Source organism: Ictalurus punctatus, chromosome 4 (genome assembly GCF_001660625.3).
Source record: "Ictalurus punctatus breed USDA103 chromosome 4, Coco_2.0, whole genome shotgun sequence".
Classification (NCBI taxonomy): Eukaryota; Metazoa; Chordata; class Actinopteri; order Siluriformes; family Ictaluridae; genus Ictalurus; species Ictalurus punctatus.
Genome location: NC_071284.1, coordinates 31,674,464 through 31,693,546, shown reverse-complemented (window position 1 = coordinate 31,693,546; position 19,083 = coordinate 31,674,464). Strand labels below are relative to the sequence as shown.

The 19,083-nt window shown below is 45.2% G+C and overlaps 1 protein-coding gene across 2 annotated transcripts in view; it reads left to right on the top strand.

The window, feature by feature from the left end:
* LOC108264089 (AT-rich interactive domain-containing protein 3B) overlaps positions 1-12,586 on the top strand; it is a 69,381-nt gene extending 56,795 nt beyond the window's left edge. The window contains exons 5-9 of one of the 2 annotated variants that reach the window (XM_047155252.2): positions 6,351-6,534; positions 9,231-9,493; positions 9,628-9,903; positions 11,528-11,617; positions 12,158-12,586. In XM_047155252.2, coding sequence (XP_047011208.1) covers positions 6,351-6,534; positions 9,231-9,493; positions 9,628-9,903; positions 11,528-11,617; positions 12,158-12,330 — 986 coding nt within the window. In that variant the 3' untranslated portion in view covers positions 12,331-12,586. Of the gene's footprint in view, positions 1-6,350; positions 6,535-9,230; positions 9,494-9,624; positions 9,904-11,527; positions 11,618-12,157 lie in introns of both variants that reach the window. The other variant, XM_047155250.2, reaches the window with a different exon arrangement.
* The last annotated feature ends 6,497 nt before the right edge of the window (positions 12,587-19,083 follow it).

Below are 19,083 nucleotides of genomic sequence, written 5' to 3'. Positions count from 1 at the left end.
ACGTGACAACGTTTCCATCAAAACATCCAAACAATGTCCTTTTTACTGAATACCTGCCCTCGGAGCTGTCCGACTTTACCTCAGGACGGGTTTTCTTACTAAATTCTCTCTCTCTCTCCCCCCCTTCTCTCTCTCTCTCTCTCTCTCTCTCTCTCTCTCTCTCTCTCTCCCTTCTCTCTCTCTCTCTCTCTCTCTCTCTCTCTCTCTCTCCCCCCCTTCTCTCTCTCTCTCTCTCCCTTCTCTCTCCCTCCCTTCTCTCTCTCTCTCTCTCTCTCTCTCTCTCTCTCTCTCCCTTCTCTCTCTCTCTCTCTCTCTCTCTCTCTCTCTCTCTCTCCCTTCTCTCTCTCTCCCTTCTCTCTCTCTATCTCTCCCTTCTCTCTCCCCCCCTTCTCTCTCTCTCTCTCTCTCTCTCCCTTCTCTCTCTCTCTCTCTCTCTCTCTCTCCCTTCTCTCTCCCTCCCTTCTCTCTCTCTCTCTCTCCCTTCTCTCTCTCTCCCTTCTCTCTCTCTCTCCCCCTCCCTTCTCACTCTCTCTATCTCTTTATCTCTCTCACTCACTCCCTTCTCTCTCTCTCTCTCTCTCACTCCATCCCTTCTCTCTCTCTATCTCTCTCTCTCTCTCTCTCCCTTCTCTCTCCCTCCCTTCTCTCTCACTCACTCCCTTCTCTCTCTCTCTCTCTCTTTCTCTCTCACTCACTCCCTTCTCTCTCTCTCTCTCTCTCTCTCTCTCACTCCCTTCTCTCTCTCTCTATCTCTCTCTCTCTCTCCCTCCCTTCTCTCTCACTCCCTCCCTTCTCTCTCTCTCTCTCCCTCCGTTCTCTCTCTCTCTATCTCTTTATCTCTCTCACTCCCTCCCTTCTCTCTCTATCTCTCTCTCTCTCCCTTCTCTCTCCCTCCCTTCTCTCTCGCTCTATCTCTCTCTCTCTCTCACTCCCTCCCTTCTCCTTCCCTTCTATCTCATTCTCTCTCCCTTCTCCCTCCCTTCTATGTCTCTCGCTCTTTCTCTCTCTCTTTCTCTCTCCCTCTCTATCTCTCTCTCTCTCCCTCCCTTCTCTCTCTCCCTCTCTATCTCTCTCTCTCTCTCACTCCCTCCCTTCTCTCTCTCTCCCTCCCTTCTCCCTCCCTTCTCTCTCTCTCCCTCCCTTCTCTCTCTCTCCCTCCCTTCTCCCTCCCTTCTATCTCTCTCTCTCTCTCTCTCTCTCTCTCTCTCTCTCTCCCTCCCCCTCCCTCCCTTCTCACTCTCTCTCTCTCGCAGGACACTTGCTCGCTGAAACCTCACACCACAGTGGCAGCGTTGCACGCTCGCTGAAAAATTCATTCCCCCGGTCACCTCATCGGTCACTCCCGGCGCTTTAATTATTTAAGGAATGTCACTAATGTGAAATCAGCGATATTTAATTTAGCACGCCGGCGTCAGGGACGGGCTCCGAGCCCCGCGGACTTATTATAGCAGCCTGTACAGGCGGCCAGCTGCCTGCTCCAATTAGATCGGCGTTCAGGGTGATCGCACTGTATTTCACTTTACCTCTGCTTTCTATCTTTGTCGAGGTTTCATAAACGTGGGGCGAACAGCTGCGCGCCCATCATCGAGCTCGTCCTGCCCCCGAGTAGCGCTCCATCTGAGCAGCAGCTATAAAAGCTATAAACGTCTTACACTGTACAAGTGTTTTCTATAAATGTCCAGGCCATGTGATGGGTGACATGTCACACATTTTTATACACTGTACTGTTCCTTTCCAGCTCTCAGTAGTCTTATCTGAAATCCTCTCCTCTTCCCTTTCCCCCTACTGAGCGATTTCGTCCTCCTACAGGGCCCCAACTGCAAGGTTTCCCACCAGCATGACCTCTGACCCCTGCTGCCATTAATCTCTCCGCCTCTGATCGGCCAGTCCCTGTGGGAAAATCAAAGGGGCAGGGCATGACGGGACAGGGGTAGCCTGCAGCCAATTAGAGCAGCCGTGCACAGCCATTAGCAGAGGTGGAGTGTTCGTGCGACGCCTGGGGTCTCTCATGTCACGTGCATTTGCTGTGCATTTGTGTCGAAGCTTAGGCTTAAACCTTACCATTTGGCTGACGGAATAAACGTGCAGCTCAGCGTGTCTCCATTACACTGCTCAGTGCCGTGACCGGACGGTTTATCTCACGATGATACCGTGATGCATAATACCGCGGTCATTTCTCTGAGTCACTTCTGCTTAATTAACATGATATTTAATTATTTGACCTTATTATTGTTGTTGTTTTGTTTTTTTTAACAATCCTTTCTGGATTTGTTGGCATGTAATAGCAAAATCCTCATAGATATCGTGCATCATGAAAGTGCCTTAAGATGATTTTTTTTTTTTTTACTCGATTCTGATTGGTCAGAAAGCGCCGATTCGTTTTCTATAACAGCAGAGCTGGTTGTGGCGCAGCTGCGAAGCACAGGTTTATCTTCTGATTCGTTAACCGTTTCTACAGTAAGAAAGCGAACGCAGGGACTTGTACGGCACGGCATCTTCGGGACACAAGATGAAGCTGTTTGTTTGTTTGTTTGTTTGTTTGTCATATTAAGGTCAAGAAAAAGAAAAAAGACAGGCTGATGAGGTGATAACAGAAACGAACTCATTCCGTTGACACGCCTTCAAACTGTCGACGTTTTATGTAACGTGTGTGTGGAGAACAGGTTCGTGGAGCTAAACGCTCGGGGTGGGGTTTTTCTATCGATAGTTTATAATGATGATGATGATGATGATGATGGCCCTTTGTTCGTCCTCTGCCTTTGCGTGTCAAGCAAGGACGTGTGTGTGTGTGTGTGTGTGAAAACACAGTTTCCTGCTGACCCTCACTCTAATTTGATTGTCAATACCCCGTAGCTGACATCTGACCCCTTGTGCTTGATGTAGCATCCATGGCTAGGACGTCATTAAAGATGTGTGTGTGTGTGTGTGTGTGTGTGTGTGAGAGAGAGAGAGAGCGAGAGAGAACAGCTGCTTCTGTGATGATGATGATGATGAGGGGAAATGCACACTGCACTACAGACACACACACACACACTCACACCGCTCGACACCACACTTATATTGTAAAAGGTTAGCGCTATGCTAATCCACCTCCACTGTATCTGTAGCTATGAACAAAACGTAGCATTAGACACACGTGCGTTTATATGAACACACACACACACACACACACACACACACACACAGATGAGTGCTGTAGCGTTACCATTTTTTGACACGACCGTTCTTCAGAGGACGCAAAGACACGAATCTTACTACAGAGACTTCCCGCTCGTCTCTGAAGACATGCGGAGGAGGAGGCGGGGTTTAAAAATAACACTGATTCTATACAGATATCAGTGGTATCAATAGAAAGGATTTCCAACATTACAATGTAGCATGTTAATTATAAATAAAGCTAAGTAAATAAACATACCTCATATTACTAAATATGAGTACTGCGTTTCAGACGTACGTGTAAGACAAGATCTGTTTAAAAAAAAAAAAAAAGAAGAAGAAGAAGAAAAAATAAAGTGATTTAGACCAGCCTACACACAATACTATTATATGGCCTAATAATATCATGTGGCATATCGCATCATGTTGAATTGTTTAAAATTGAGATTTTCTTATTTATTTATTTATTTATTTATTCATTTATTTATTTATTTACACCGTTCCGCATGTTCTGCAGGTGGATTTTCTGGATACGTCGGCTGTGTATTGTGATCCGTGGTGTCGTGTACCAGTTGTACCAGATTTCTCCCCCCTCTCTATAGTGCTATGTATAGAGCTTATTATGCCGGTGTATTTATGAGTTCTTGTATAAGTCTTGACCGGCGGAGACTGCGTGAGGTAATACGTGCTGTAGTGATGCTTAATTACGACCGCTTTCCAGAGTGTTGCTTCTCACCTTTCGGCACGTTGTTTGATTTTTGAGTCGTTCACCTTTTCACAGGACGTTCACAGGGACGTTTTTTTCCCCGTGTAGCTTGGTTGAGCATTTCGTCTAGACTGTGTAATGTGCCCTGTCTTGTATTTGATGACTCAGAATAGCAATACTGTATGAGGAAATATTAATAAACACACACACACACACACACACACACACACACACACACACACTTAAATAAAAGCCGTGAGTAAGTGAAGACATTAGGCAGGTCGGCTCTAAGCTTCTCGGATGATCACGTTGCTGTTGGAGAGGCGTTAATGGCTCGTCTGTGTAAGGGTGGGACGTACCCAAGGGCTGTGGGATTAGATTAGATTTACTATTACACCACACACACACACACACACACACACACACACACACACACACACACACACACAAAAACGACCACACCTACATGCCTTAAAAAGACAGAGAGAGGGTGTGTGTGTGTGTGTGTGTGTGTGTGTGTGTGTGTTTATTTACCATTCACAATCCTTCAAATAATGCCCATTATAGCTCTCTGTCTCTCCATGTGTTGCCTCCCTGTGGCCCTGATATTAGTGGAGCTACTCAGTTCTTGTTTATTCCGTGGCTCTGTGCATGTTTGTGGGGAAGGTGGGAGTGTGTGTGTGTGTGTGTGTGTGTGTGTGTGTGTGTGTGTGTGTGTGTGTGTGTGTGTGTGTGTTTCAACTTCTACCTTTCACCTCCACTCCTACCCAACCCCCTCACCATGTGGCCTAGACAAGACCACTGCGTTGCTAGCAAAAGGCTAGCGTATGTTTGCTCTTGTGTTTGTGAAGGTCGTGTTTAAGGTCAGGCTGGCGTGGTTAAATATGTATCTTCTGCTCTTCGCCCTCTCAGAGCTTTAGAAATCCACTTAACAGGGGACGTAGAGCACTAAAAGGCTTTACTCAACACACACAGCTCATGTGTAGAGGAATTAAGTGAAGTGTATTGAATGAGGACATGGAGTAGAAATAAGCTGATATGATATATTTATCTTTTCTAAACCTTTGTAGTTAATCAATACACGAGAGAAAATTCCGACAATACACGAGAGAAAATTCCGACAATACACGAGACACAGTTCCGACAATATACCAGACAAAATTCCGCCAAAATACGAGACAAAATTCCATCAATACATGAGACACCATTCCAACAAAACACGAGATCACATTCCGACAATATACCAGACAAAATTCCGTCAATACTCGAGACAAAATTTCGACAAAACATGAGACATTCCGTCAAAACACGAGACAGAATTCCGACAGTATACGAGAAAAAATTAAAACAGAACGCGAGACAAAATTCAAACAAAACACGAGACAATATTCCGACAAAATACGAGACAAAATTCCATTAATACATGAGACAACATTCCGACAAAACATGAGACCACATTCTGATAATATACCAGACAAAATTCCGTCAATACTCGAGAAAAAATTCTATCAATACATGAGACACTATTCCGACAAAATACGAGATCACATTCCGACAATATACCAGACAAAATTCTGTCAATACTCCAGACAAAATTCCGACAAAACATGACAACGTTCCGTCAAAACACGAGACAAAATTCCGACAGTATACGAGAAAAAATTCAAACAAAACACGAGACAAAATTCCATTAATACATGAGACAACATTCCGACAAAACACGAGACCACATTCCGACAATATACCAGACAAAATTCCGTCAATACTCGAGACAAAATTCCGACAAAACACGAGACCACATTCCGACAATATACCAGACAAAATTCCGTCAATACTCGAGACAAAATTCCGACAAAATACGAGATCACATTCCGACAATATACCAGACAAAATTCCGTCAGTACTCGAGACAAAATTTCGACAAAACGTGAGACGACATTCCGTCAAAACACGAGACAGAATTCCGACAGTATACGAGAAAAAATTCAAACAAAACGCGAGACAAAATTCAAACAAAACACGAGACAATATTCCGACAAAATACGAGACAAAATTCTATTAATACATGAGACAACATTCCGACAAAACACGAGACAAAATTCCATTAATACATGAGACAACATTCCGACAAAACACGAGACCACATTCCGACAATATACCAGACAAAATTCCGTCAATACTCGAGACAAAATTCCGACAAAACGTGAGACAGAATTCCGTTAATACATGAGACAACATTCCGACAATATACCAGACAAAATTCCGTCAATATTTGAGAGAAAATTTCGAGAAAACACGAGACAACATTTCAGGCCCAAGACCAGAAGGAAATGTTGAGACTCGTCAGGCTTTCCTTACACTGCTTTCTAACGGAGACAGACTTCTCAGAAACGCCTTACTGAGATCTCACCAGACTTCATGATCTGTATCTGAGGAACTGTCAGGTGATGTTAATGTCTGTTGACGCGTGTGGTGTGGATGTGTGCAGGAACCCCGGTGAACCGGATCCCCATCATGGCCAAGCAGGTGCTGGACCTGTACATGCTCTACAAGCTGGTGACGGAGAAAGGAGGCCTGGTGGAGGTCATCAACAAGAAGATCTGGAGAGAAATCACCAAGGGCCTCAACTTACCCACCTCCATCACCAGCGCCGCCTTTACACTCCGTACACAGTGAGAACAAAACACACACACACACACACACACACACACACACACGACAGCTTCAGATTGCCTCACCTTCTATCACTCTCCTCTTTTCATTTCCCTCCAACAATGTCCTGCTATCGGAGCACTGTACTGACACGATGGATTTATTGATTTGATCAGGGTCAGAGTTCACATTGGACGTAGGATCGAAGTACTGATATATATATATGTGTGTGTGTGTGTGTGTGTGTGTTATAATGAGCCCAGTTCTGTTCAGATGAATTCAATTCTTAATTTGCATCTAAAGTGAAAAATTTAAATTCAGATTGAAATCTGATCATCAAAAACTCCGGACACTGCACGGCATGAATATTACGCAACACTCAAGCGGCGCACCCGATGTTCACGCTTCACAGTGGACTCATTTATTTCAGCTACACGCACTCTAGAAACGTCCCTGAGCATGTGTGTAAGACCTGCCCCGTACAATGCTCGGTTTTGTCTCGCACTAGACTCTGTCCTACATTTAACCCTTGTGCGTAGAGGACAAAAGTGTCCACGTCCAACAACAGACATTCAAATATTATTTATTAATATATTATTCCACTTTCACTTTTTTTTTTTTTTAATAACCAGGATCAGTTCTAATCATAATTACCAAACATTCATTCGTTTCCAGAATGTTAACCCTTTAAACGCGAAACTCTTCAAAGCTCAGGAGCCTTCTCCGACTCGTATACATGGGGTGGGATTTGTGATTTCCAGTCCAATATCGTTTCTCTTTCAAACTGTTCACACACACACACACACACACACATCAGATTTTCAATACACACCTACAAACCACGACTCTGATATCCACACACACACACACACCAACACAGCTAGAGCTGCATCATTTATTCAGGTGGTCTGCAGCACTCTGTAATACAGCAGAATCAGAAAAAAAGGAAGAGCACGTACGGGTGCATCTCAAAAAATTTGAGTATCATGGAAAAGTTTTTTTTTTTTTTTTTTTTTTTTTTTTCTCCCCGTAATTTAATTCAAAAAGTGGAACTTTCATATATTCTAGATTCATTACATATAAAGTGAGATATTTCAAGCCTTTTTTTTGTTGTTGTTGTTTTAATCTCGATGATTACTGAATCAATGCGGCGTGGTATGGAGGCGATCAGTCTGTGGCACTGCTGAGGTGTTCTGGAAGCCCAGGAGAGTGAGACAGGTTAGGTTGGAGAGTGAGATAGGCCAGTGAGTCGGGTTAGGTTAGAGTGAGTCAGGTCAGTGAGACGGGTCAGGTCGGAGAGTGAGACGGGTCAGTGAGTCGGGTCAGGTCGGAGAGTGAGACGGGTCAGGTCGGAGAGTGAGACGGGTCAGTGAGTCGGGTCAGGTCGGAGAGTGAGACGGGTCTGTGAGTCGGGTCAGGTCGGAGAGTGAGACGGGTCAGTGAGTCGGGTCAGGTCGGAGAGTGAGTCGGGTCGGGGAGTGAGACGGGTCGGGTCGGAGAGTGAGGCGGATCTGTGAGTCGGATCAGGTCGGAGAGTGAGACGGGTCAGTGAGTCGGGTCAGGTCGGAGAGTGAGACGGGTCAGTGAGTCGGGTCAGGTCGGAGAGTGAGACGGGTCAGGTCGGTGAGGCGCATCTGTGAGTCGGATCAGGTCGGAGAGTGAGTCGGGTCAGGTCGGAGAGTGAGACAGGTCAGTGAGACGGGTCCGGTCGGAGAGTGAGACGGGTCAGGTTGGAGAGTGAATCGGGTCAGGTTGGAGAGTGAGACGGATCTGTGAGTCGGGTCAGGTTGGAGAGTGAGACGGGTCAGGTTGGAGAGTGAATCTGGTCAGGTTGGAGAGTGAGACGGGTCAGTGAGACGGGTCAGGTTGGAGAGTGAGTTGGGTCAGTGAGACGGGTCAGGTTGGAGAATGAGATGGGCCAGGTTGGAGAGTGAATCGGGTCAGGTTGGAGAGTGAGTCGTGTCAGTGAGTCGAGTCAGGTTGGAGAGTGAGTCGGGTCAGGTTGGAGAGTGAGACGGATCTGTGAGTCGGGTCAGGTTGGAGAGTGAGACGGGTCAGGTTGGAGAGTGAATCGGGTCAGGTTGGAGAGTGAGACGGATCTGTGAGTCGGGTCAGGTTGGAGAGTGAGACGGGTCAGGTTGGAGAGTGAATCGGGTCAGGTTGGAGAGTGAGACGGATCTGTGAGTCGGGTCAGGTTGGAGAGTGAGACGGGTCAGTGAGACTGGTCAGGTTGGAGAGTGAATTGGGTCAGTGAGTCGGGTCAGGTTGGAGAGTGAGACGGGTCAGTGAGTCGAGTCAGGTTGGAGAGTGAGTCGGGTCAGGTTGGAGAGTGAGACAGGTCCGTGAGTAAAGTGGAGCTGCTGATTTCAATCATGGCAGTGATTTGATTGAGGCCAGTGAGTTGAATTAGTGAGTTAGTAAAGTCAGTGAATCAAATTCAGTAGCTCGGTGAATCAGGCCACTGAGTCGAGTTCTCAAATTACAACTTGAACCCTGGATTTTAGAGTCAACTTAATGGCTCTGAAAATCATTCTGGCAATTTTACAACAAGTGACATTTAATCAATCACCAAACCATAAAATATCTCACCAGTGAGTCCCTCATTCATCAGCTGTCCTAGCTAATGGATCTGTACAAACTCTGGTGTTTATTCAGTGCAGTGTTGAGCGATCGGCGTTGCAATGACCCTGTGTTTGTTTGCTTTATCTTTTATCAGGTATATGAAGTACCTGTACCCGTACGAGTGTGCACGCAAAAGCCTGAGCTCTCCCAGTGAGCTCCAGGTCGCCATCGACAGCAACCGGCGAGAAGGGCGTCGCCCCAGCTACAGCAGCAGTCTGTTCCGCTTTAGCTCTTCCCCTAGCTCCGCCCCTCACATTCTCTCTCCTCCCAAAATGCACCTGGCTGCTTTGGGTGCCGGAGCTGCAGCAGCACTGAACGGCCTGCAGGGGGCATCAGTAAACTCACTCAAGGCTCTGGGTAAGAGGACTGAGGAAAGACGGAAACACATTTAATAAGATCAGAGACCTTAAAAAAAGGGGGGGGGGGCATGTGATATTATTTTTATCATAATCACGTCTCTGTTTTTTTTTTATCTCTCTCTCTTTTAGAAGACGCCGCCCCGTCTCTGCTGGCGGCTCGCGCCCCGGCCATGGCTCTGGCTCTGGGGCCACAGCAAGTGGCAGGACTGGCTCGGGCGGCCACATTGGAGCAGCTGAGAGAAAAGCTGGAGACCGGTACAGGACTCGGAGTCTCCGAGGGGCCGGAAAGGAAGATGGCGCGTCTAGCCGAGGAGCAGCAGAGACTCATGCAGCAGGCACTTCAACACAACCTGCTAGCCATGGCATCCAACATGCCCATGAACCTGCGCATGGGTCTGACACCAAGAGGTCAGTATTGTATTTCCTCAGCAGGATTATATCTTTATAAGGGGAAGGTTTTTAAAGGGAGTTATTAAGCAGGTATAACGCATGGAGAAGTACAGCAGTGTGAGGCGGTAGGAATAATTAACATTCGCGGTACTAAGTTACAGTGTAGGTAAAATATTTGCTATATGCTATATAGGCCAGTGCATACAGGGGTTACTTGTTCATATACTCAACAAATGGTGGTTAGTTCAAACCTACAACATATAAATAAAGCTAATAAAATGATCTCCTTTCTGATTTAATTTTTTATGGGTAAATTGACAGAAAGCTCTCCGAAGTATTATAATTATTACGGTAAATAATAAATAGATGCATAGTTGTTGTTGTTGTTGTTGTTGTTTTTTTGTACATCAAAGTTATGTTAAGAATTTCAATGACTATAATAGTTATAAATTGATGATGAAAAGTGATATCCCGAATGAAGTAATATTCTATGTTGAGGGGTTTCGGTGCTGTTTAAAATCTATGGAAACATTGCAGTGCATATTTAACCCGTAACTGCATGAATTATTACATTTGCATTGAAAAAAATACAAGTTTTTATGGGTTTTTTTTATGACTTAAATTACTTCAAGAAAACTATTAGTGTAAACTATTATTATTGTTGTTATGTCAGAGTTAAAGCACACCTATTATGGTTTTGAAACGAGCCTAATTTTGTTTTAAAGGTCTCATACAATAGATTTACACGCATCCGAGGACAAAAAACACTTTAACGTGCTCGTAATTTAAACTGCAGCGTTACCTTTTTCCCCCCAGTGTCACAAACGACTCGTTCAGTGATCCGTTCTAAATGATTCGTTCTAAACTCCTCCTTTCAGAGAGCATACTCTGCTCTGATTGGTCAGACGTCCCAGTCTGTTGTGATTGGTCTAGCGCTGTCAGCGTGTTTCAAAAAGGAAACGCCCACTACCGTAACGAGTTTCAGCTCCGTCTGTCAGCGAGCAGCCGATGAAGATCAGAGGCGGGGTTTATTGTTATAAACCTACGTAGGTTAGTACAGGAAGTAAAGTCTGGAATCATTAACGACTCGATTCAGCTGTTCAGAATCGATTCCTTCTTTTAGGAGTCGATAACTCCGTTTGTCGTGCGCTTTGATTTTTGAAACTTTGCAGATGATTTACATTCAGAAACAGCGACATATATAACACACTACATGAACGGGAATATTTGAAAATACATAATAGGTGTACTTTAAAGCTCCCTTTTTTAAGTTACATAGGAAAATTAGTTTAGTATTATTGCCTTATGGCAAGACCATGCAGTAAAGGGTTAAATATAGTGTTAAAGACTGAAGCTCCCTCTAGGTGGCGGTAGAGTCCACAGTTAGGGGTTGTAATGTGTTGTGTTATATCGAACAGTCATGATTTCAGCAGCGGTTTCAGTTCTGCTGATTCAGCGTGAAACCGTGCAAACCTGGAGTTCAACCAGAACCAGAGTATCACCTAGAGCTGGGTTTGAGGATCCATTTCCTTGCCCAATTTCCTAATGACAGGTGGAGAAAGTGACCGACTGACTGAGCAAACGACACGAAGAGTAACGGCGTGGGTTTAAACAGCTTGTGTTTGTAATTCTGTTTCTGCAGAAGATAAGCACGACCTGGCCTTGAGCATTTCCTCCACAGGGTCTGCCAGCATCAGCGTATCTGTAGAGGTGAACGGCGTCGTCTACTCAGGTACACACAGCACACGTCTCTGCTTCTCATGACACACACACACACGGCCCTGAAGGTGTCAATTTATTTTGGTAATAATCCATTTTTTAAATGACAACAATCGGTCCAGGCATATCTCTCCACCTTTTACCGTAATAAAAAAGTATCCTCTAATAATACTGTAACAAAAAAATTATAATAAACCACGTCAGACCGCGTTACAGTCATAACTGTTAAGCATATTTCATCACACAGTGACCTTGTAAGCACTGAGAAAAGTAAATTGGGGGGGTGCGACTTTTACGACAAATTGTGATCATGCTCTCGGGTATAACGGTCATAATACGAATCAGCAGAAGCTAAACACTGCCCTCTAGTGATGAAGCAAAGTTATACGTGTGTATAGCGCACACAGGGTCAGGCATCCAAGTTAATAACTTCAGTTTCAGTAGCCGTGTCCTCCACACACGTCCTCTTCTTCAAACACGCATCATCAACAAACTTGATAGTGCTTTTCATCTCCTGGTTTAATCCTCACTGTCTCTCCTTTCTCCCTGTCAGGAACTCTGTTTGCTCAGAAGCCTGCGTCGGTGGCTGCGTCTTCTGCAGCCAGCATGTCGTCCGTGACGCCCAGCACCACCTTCACCTTCCCCAGCCACAGCCCGTCCTCCTCCACCTCCTCTTCCTCTAAAGGTCCCAGCTCGGCCGAGCCGTCCACCAGCGGCTCACCGTAGCGGAGGACGAGGCCTCCGCCGCCCAGGCTTCAGCCTCTTCCTCCAGGCCTAGGCACGACCGCAACACGCCTCGCACGGATGTTTTTAAAAAATCAGACTGTTACACAACCAGTACCTCATTTACTTCGTGCCAGCCTCGGCTGTCTATACATGTCCAGACATATTTAATACACACACACACACACACGTACATACACACAGACATGCACAAAATACTCATTCACAAACACTGTGCTAAATAAAACGCTAAACACAATCCGGGCATTCAGCCAAAAATTCAACTGACAGGTGTTCATTACAGAACTTGAAGATTTTTATTTAGGAGGGGGGAAAAATGCTGTTTTGTTTGTCTTCTGATTTTTTTATTATTATTTTTTTAAATATATTTTTTCCTCGTCTTGTTTTTCCTCCCTCTTTTTACATATTTTTACACACCGGGCAATCTGCAACGGTTGAATATTACAATAATATCTTTTACCTCAGGAGCCGTAGGAAATACTCTAGCTGAGTGAATTTTATTCGTTTTTTTTTTTTTTTTTTTTTTTTTTTTTAAACGAGGGGATTTTCTCGCCCGGTCCTCATCGTGTCTCTATGCGATCACTCTCCTCTGAGCCTAAAACCTCATAACCAGCTGCCTCGTCGTTGGGCGTTAGACCCGGTTTTATACCTGAAGCGTAACTACGCGTGTGCTTGCGAAACACGGCAACGTGAGCGACGTCATTCGCACGCTCGCCCGCGTACTTTATGTACTCGGGAACGATTCAAACTAACGTCCACTAGGGGGCGCATCCCTGTCCGTCAATTTTAAACGTGTCACGATTCCACAGCAACAGTTCTTCTGCATATCCTTACACTTACAAATATTTACTAATCTAATAGAAAAAAACTCGGAGCTTCGACTCGAACTTCAGACGCCCGTGAGCCGTGTGCCCACGGTGTGCGTTTACACCGACCAGCAACTCCGCTAGCAGAAAATACCTCGAACCAGTCACTAAATATGAGGAGACGTACAGTAATCGTGCGGTGTTCTCAAGAATGAGTGCAGTATTTCTGTGTAATGCTACTCGTCATATCTCGTCCAGTCTGCGGCCTCGGGCGGGCTTTACCGCTTCGGACCGGGCCTTTAACCGTCGGTGAGCTTTTCGACGTGTCACGAACCTACCTCATCGTCATTCAGCTGTGGATTTCGGACTCCTTATTTGACTTTTGTTATGTTTTGCTTGGCAGGGCAGCACCCAGCATGACTCGTGCTAAGCTGTGATAGCTCTGAGCTCACGCATAGCTCTGATAGTTCGTACGTAGCTCAGCTCGTGAATCACTCTGAAAGCTCTGATAGCGCTGAGCTCGTGCATAGCTCTGAGAAATGGTCACTATATCTGCTGTAGGACAATCACCGAAGATGGCGTCGGAGCGACGAGCGACCGAATCGCAGCCCAGAGCCAGACGCTCTCGCACCTGCACACCGACGAGACGCCGGAATATATCAGAGTCCGGGTGAAATAGTGTCGAGAACCCGAGAGTCTACGTCTCGACCGTTTGTGTTTCTAGATTTTTATTTTTTTTTCTTGTCGTTTTCTTTCCTTGTTTGTGAAACGCTGTAAAATCAAACGCTGTCGAATATCGCATCGGTCTTTTGCCTCTCGTCGTGGGAAGGCAGCTTTCTCAGGAACTACTCTGACAGTCAGTAAAACACATCGTTCTTCTTCTTCTTTCAGAAATACCTCATGCTCTCTGATGGAGACACTAACTAACGGAGCACGGACCAGAATGCCACGAATTCCCGCCGCCCGGCTCCAAAATCGCCCAAATGTCCTCGGGGCTACTCTCTCACCTCGTCCCGTCCTTAACCTTCTGCTTTCTCTGCATTCGTACAATCACGGTGGTGCATTCTGGATCGTTTGCACAGCTGGATACCAAAGAGCAGCTCGCTCGCTTTCTTTCTTTCTTGCCGTCTGTCTGACTGTAACCCCGAGGTACAGTACAGCGCACCCGTTGCCTCGGAGGCTTTGGCGCGCAGTGAAGTTTTCTCCAAAACCGAACTCTATGGATGCCACTTCGTACAATATCCGTAGAGGAGAGATTAATAACGAAGCCCCTCGTCTATCGACACGGTGCCGGTGCTGCTTTTTACGAGCTCTTTAGACCGGTTCGAAACCCGAACTGTAGTTAGACTCCCGACTTCCTTAAAAGAAGGAAAACCACGTTTTAGTTGGGAAGAACGCAGGACGGCGCTCTAGCGTAGTTTTGTTCGCGCCGGCTGCGCGAACAAAACTTAAACGTCCGGCGTCTTCTTCCCGCTCGAGTTCTGACGTAAAGCTGTTCCTCGGAGAGCAGGATTCGACTTGTGAAGGCGCGTCGCGTAAGAAAGAAGTCGCCTCGCCTCTCGCGGGCGTGTAGCAACGTCCCGCACGTCCGACAACCCGCTGTACGATCACGGGTTCGTACTAGCTTCGGCGAGAGATTACCGAGCGAACCGCACGAGCCTCCTGACGCGTGCATGATCTCTGCTACTCGCCTTGGAAGCTTTGGTCAGAACAGTTCGACGGCACCGAGTCTAGAACCAGCACCAGGATCTTGTCGAGAGAGGAAAGGGGATGTTCGGAGCTGATCTGTCGGTTAATAATTCTTGGATTAAATAGTTTAGGAGATCGTTTAAGTCGAGGTCTGACACGTATCGCTTTTATGAGGGGTGTGGGGGGGGTTTTTTTTTTTGTTTGTTTGTTTGTTTGTTTTGTTTTTTGAACATGAAAACACTGAAGGTGCCGAAAGATGTACACCACGTAGTGTTGTCTCTCACTCGCTCCGTCTGGCGAAACTCAGGAAGTACATTTTGCCAAACACCTCAGACCATCCTTCCTGAAAACTTCACCTTCCTTTAAATGCTCACCTGCTGCTTGTGAATGATCTGTGCTTCTCCATGCTGCTGATCTAAAGCGTCAGATTTGTGAATCTAATATTTTGCCCCCCCCCCTCACACACACACAGAGCAGTTTACAGCCGTGACGCTCGTCTCATGGGGTCCAGTGAGTCTTTTTTCTTCTTCTTCTTCTTCTTTTTCTTTATACAGTCAGGGAAAAGTTCGGCGCTCGAATGAACTGCTGCTGTTAGAGGACGCTGTAGTTGCCTTAATCGCTGGAGAGACCAGGACGGGTTTCAGGATTTCTCCAGAGCAGAATGTCGAGGCTCTTTTCTTCAAGCTTTTGAAGAGAACCGTTTGTCGAGTCCAGCTGCACAAAACACAATCGGCGCCTCGCACCGTGTCGGGCATATTTATATATTTTACATTTATGTGAACTGGTCTAACAGGTTATACATGTTTGAGTAGATTTTAAAGACCTCCTGGTTTTGAATGTGCACGTGCGCGCGCGCGTGTGTGTGTGTGAGAGAGAGTGTGAGAGAGATCATTTGCACATTAGATGAACAGGTTATAATAGTTAAAACATTAGTCACTTTATCATCCACAATCCATCACCGCCAGGTGTTCTGCTGATCACCAGCCTTTAGATGGTGCTCAAGTACAAGATGTATTCAGTTTACATTAAGGAAGTGTGTGCGTGTGTGTGTGTGTGTGTGTGTGTGTGTGAGAGAGAGAGAGAGAAGCTGCTCGACTGTTTTTGACACGCCCTCGTCTACTTCCACATTATAATCATATAAAAAACAATGTCCCTAAGAGTACTTTAGTTCAATGAATCCTTTACCCAGAATGCACTGCAGTCTCAAAAGTATAGGAACCGCAGTTTGACTCTTTGATACCGACGTCCTCACAGATCCCGAGCCAAATCTCTGCGAGCGTCTACGTTAGCTACGGGAAATGTCCGAGGCGTGAGCGTGTGCTTCACGAGATGGTCGTCACGTGGTTCACGTCTCAAGACGTTTGGCTTTGGAAACAATCCGATACGTTTCGTCAATAAACGTGACCAAGAACCGAATTTTTTTTTTTACAGTCCGCAAACACATGACGTTAACTTCTTCACGAAACATGATTGTTTTTTTGTTTTGTTTTGTTATTTTGCGTCCAGTGCCTTTATCGTGATCGGGAACACTCGTCCGAAAGTTTTCTCGCGTGAGAATCAGCTCGTGTCGGTGCAGAGAGCCAATCAGGTTGCAGCTTTTAAACATCGTGAAGCTTTTCGCCGCCAAGGAAAAGTGTACACGATATATAACAGGAACGGATCTTTACCCAGAAGGCGTCGCGGTCTCAAACGTATCGGGATGCACCAACGGACGTTTCGGCACATGAGCTCGCAGAGAGCCAATCAGATTGCACCGTCAAAGATTCTGAAGCTTGTGGCCAGAAGAGTGTACAAAAGATCTCAGAGTGTCTGTATGCAGTGACCTGAAATTTCACAGCATACGATACTCGTACTCGTGCTCCGTACCGGATTGGTGCGTCGCCGGATTCGAGACGCCGCCGATTTCCGTTTGAATCACTATAAATAAATCACAACTGCGAATCATCAAGATTCACGATGACTCAATCCACAGTGTTGTTGCTGGCCAAGGGTTGAGTGTGTTCCTGTTGAGAAATCTTATTGCTCACTACACACTACACACCACACACACCTCGACATCGTCACGGAGTCGGCGATGGCGTGTTGAAAGCAGAATCTACATCAGCAGCTGTGTCACCATTTCACCTCGACTCCACATCTGTCTGTGTATTATACATGCATGTGCAACTGGTTTATGGAATACCTCATTTGTCTTCGAGTTTCGTTTTTTGTTTTTTTTTTTTGCTTAAAGTTGTACAACGGTCGCTTCAGAAAACTGAACAATGGTCCTCGTGCATATTTTTGTACTGCTGTTGTTATGATATTATAATGCTGTTATTGATCTAATTCTAATGATGATCTTACTGATGATAGGTTTTCTTTTTTCCTTTTCCAATCACAACGAGATTTACGACAAGACTCATGTGAACGCTTGTAAAACTGATGTGTGCTGATTGTATTCGAAAGTGGAGCACTTTGTCGTCGTCGTCCCCCCCCCCAAAAAAAAAAAAAAAAAAAATTAGATTTTTTTATTTTATTTTATTTGAATAAATATTCAGGTTTGTTCACATCAGTAATATTGATATTAAATCTGTGGTTCTCAGGGCTTTCCACATCTACGATTATGATAAAGTTTTACATTATATCTTACTCTGGTGTGTGATGTGTGGGTTTTTTTTTGTTGTTGGTTTTTTTTTTTTTCTTTCGTCCTGTAGAGTTGGAAGATATAGCAGAAGAAGAAGAAAAAATCACATTTTTTACCATTTATTTTAGACATAAATGCCAGAGCAGTTGCTTTTTAAAAATTATTATTATTATTTAAAAACGAATGAATTATTTAACTCCGGTAATGTATTACAGCAAGGTATGTATGTATGTATTTATTTGTATGTATTTATTGTATTGATTTTGTCTAGTCTTGTGGAAAGAGTGAACTCTTCCCACTTCCTGAGTGGTTTCCTTCCATAAGTGCAAGCCTGTGGTCATAGGATTGGGATCCAGGTCTTGTTTTCAGCTCTCTTCATTGTCCGAACACCACAAAGTCCCACTCATGCCTCGTCACCCGGGCTAAAAACAACCCCTGACCATCTTGAGCTTTAAATGTGGTGTGTATTTATTGGAAGTCCGTCTAGACAGAGAAGGAAATGATATCCGAAGGTGGGCGTGTTCTGCTATCACATCCACAATTTCCCAACCTCAGCACTGTAAACTACATGACTCTCGGTTCACAACACCCACTCGCGAATCATGTTTATTACACGTGTAGTCACTCGGCAGATGGTTTTAGTCAGAGACTATTCCACGCTCAGAGCCGGGCTGTGAATTGAACCCTGCCTTCCAGTCAGTAGAAAGGAATGTCCGTCTCATAGACCCTTCTCATACTCTCGTTTTTCTAATCCGTTTCATTTCAGAGTCAAATTTGCTCTACATTCATGCTAGCAAGCAACAGATGACTGTTCGTTTTCTATATACAGTCCCCTACGAAACTATTGGAACGGCGAGGCCGATTCATTTGTTTGTGCTTTACAGCAAGGACGTCTGGGTTTGAGATCAGAAGATGGATATGAGACGAGGGTTTAGGATTTCAGCTTTTATTTCCTGGTATTCACATCTAGACGTGTTAAACAACATAAATATAAAACCTTTTCGTATCAGAACACCCAGATTATAGGTGAGCAAAAGTATAGGAACAGATAAGTCTTGAAGTAAATGAGTTGCGTATCCGTTGCTTGCAGTAGCTGCATCAAGCCTGCGACTCGATGATGACATCAAACTGCTGCATTCTTCTTTTGTGATGCTTCTCCAGGTTTTTACCACGGCCTGTTTCAGATTTGTTTGCGGTTGGGGGGGGTTCTCCATTCAGTCTCCTCTTCAGGAGGTGAAATTGTGCTCAAATGTGTGAAGGTCTGGTGAAGGACTTGGCCAGTCTAAAACCTTCCACTTTTCCCCCCTGATAAAGTCCTTTGTTGAGTCTGAATCCATTCTGCTGCTATTATCATGAGTTCATCATCAGTGAAGATTAGTGAGAATGTTCCAGAAGCAGCCATGCGAACCCAACCCATGACGCTACCTCCACCATGTTTCACAGATGAGCCTGTATGTTTTGGGTCATGAGCAGATCCTTTCTTTCTTCACACTTTGGTCTTTCTTTGGTAGAGGTTCATCTTGGTTCCAGAACTTTTGTGGCTCGTCTCTGTATTTCTTTGTGAATTCTAATCTGAATTCTTGCTGCTGATGAGTGGTTTACATCTTGTGTTATGGC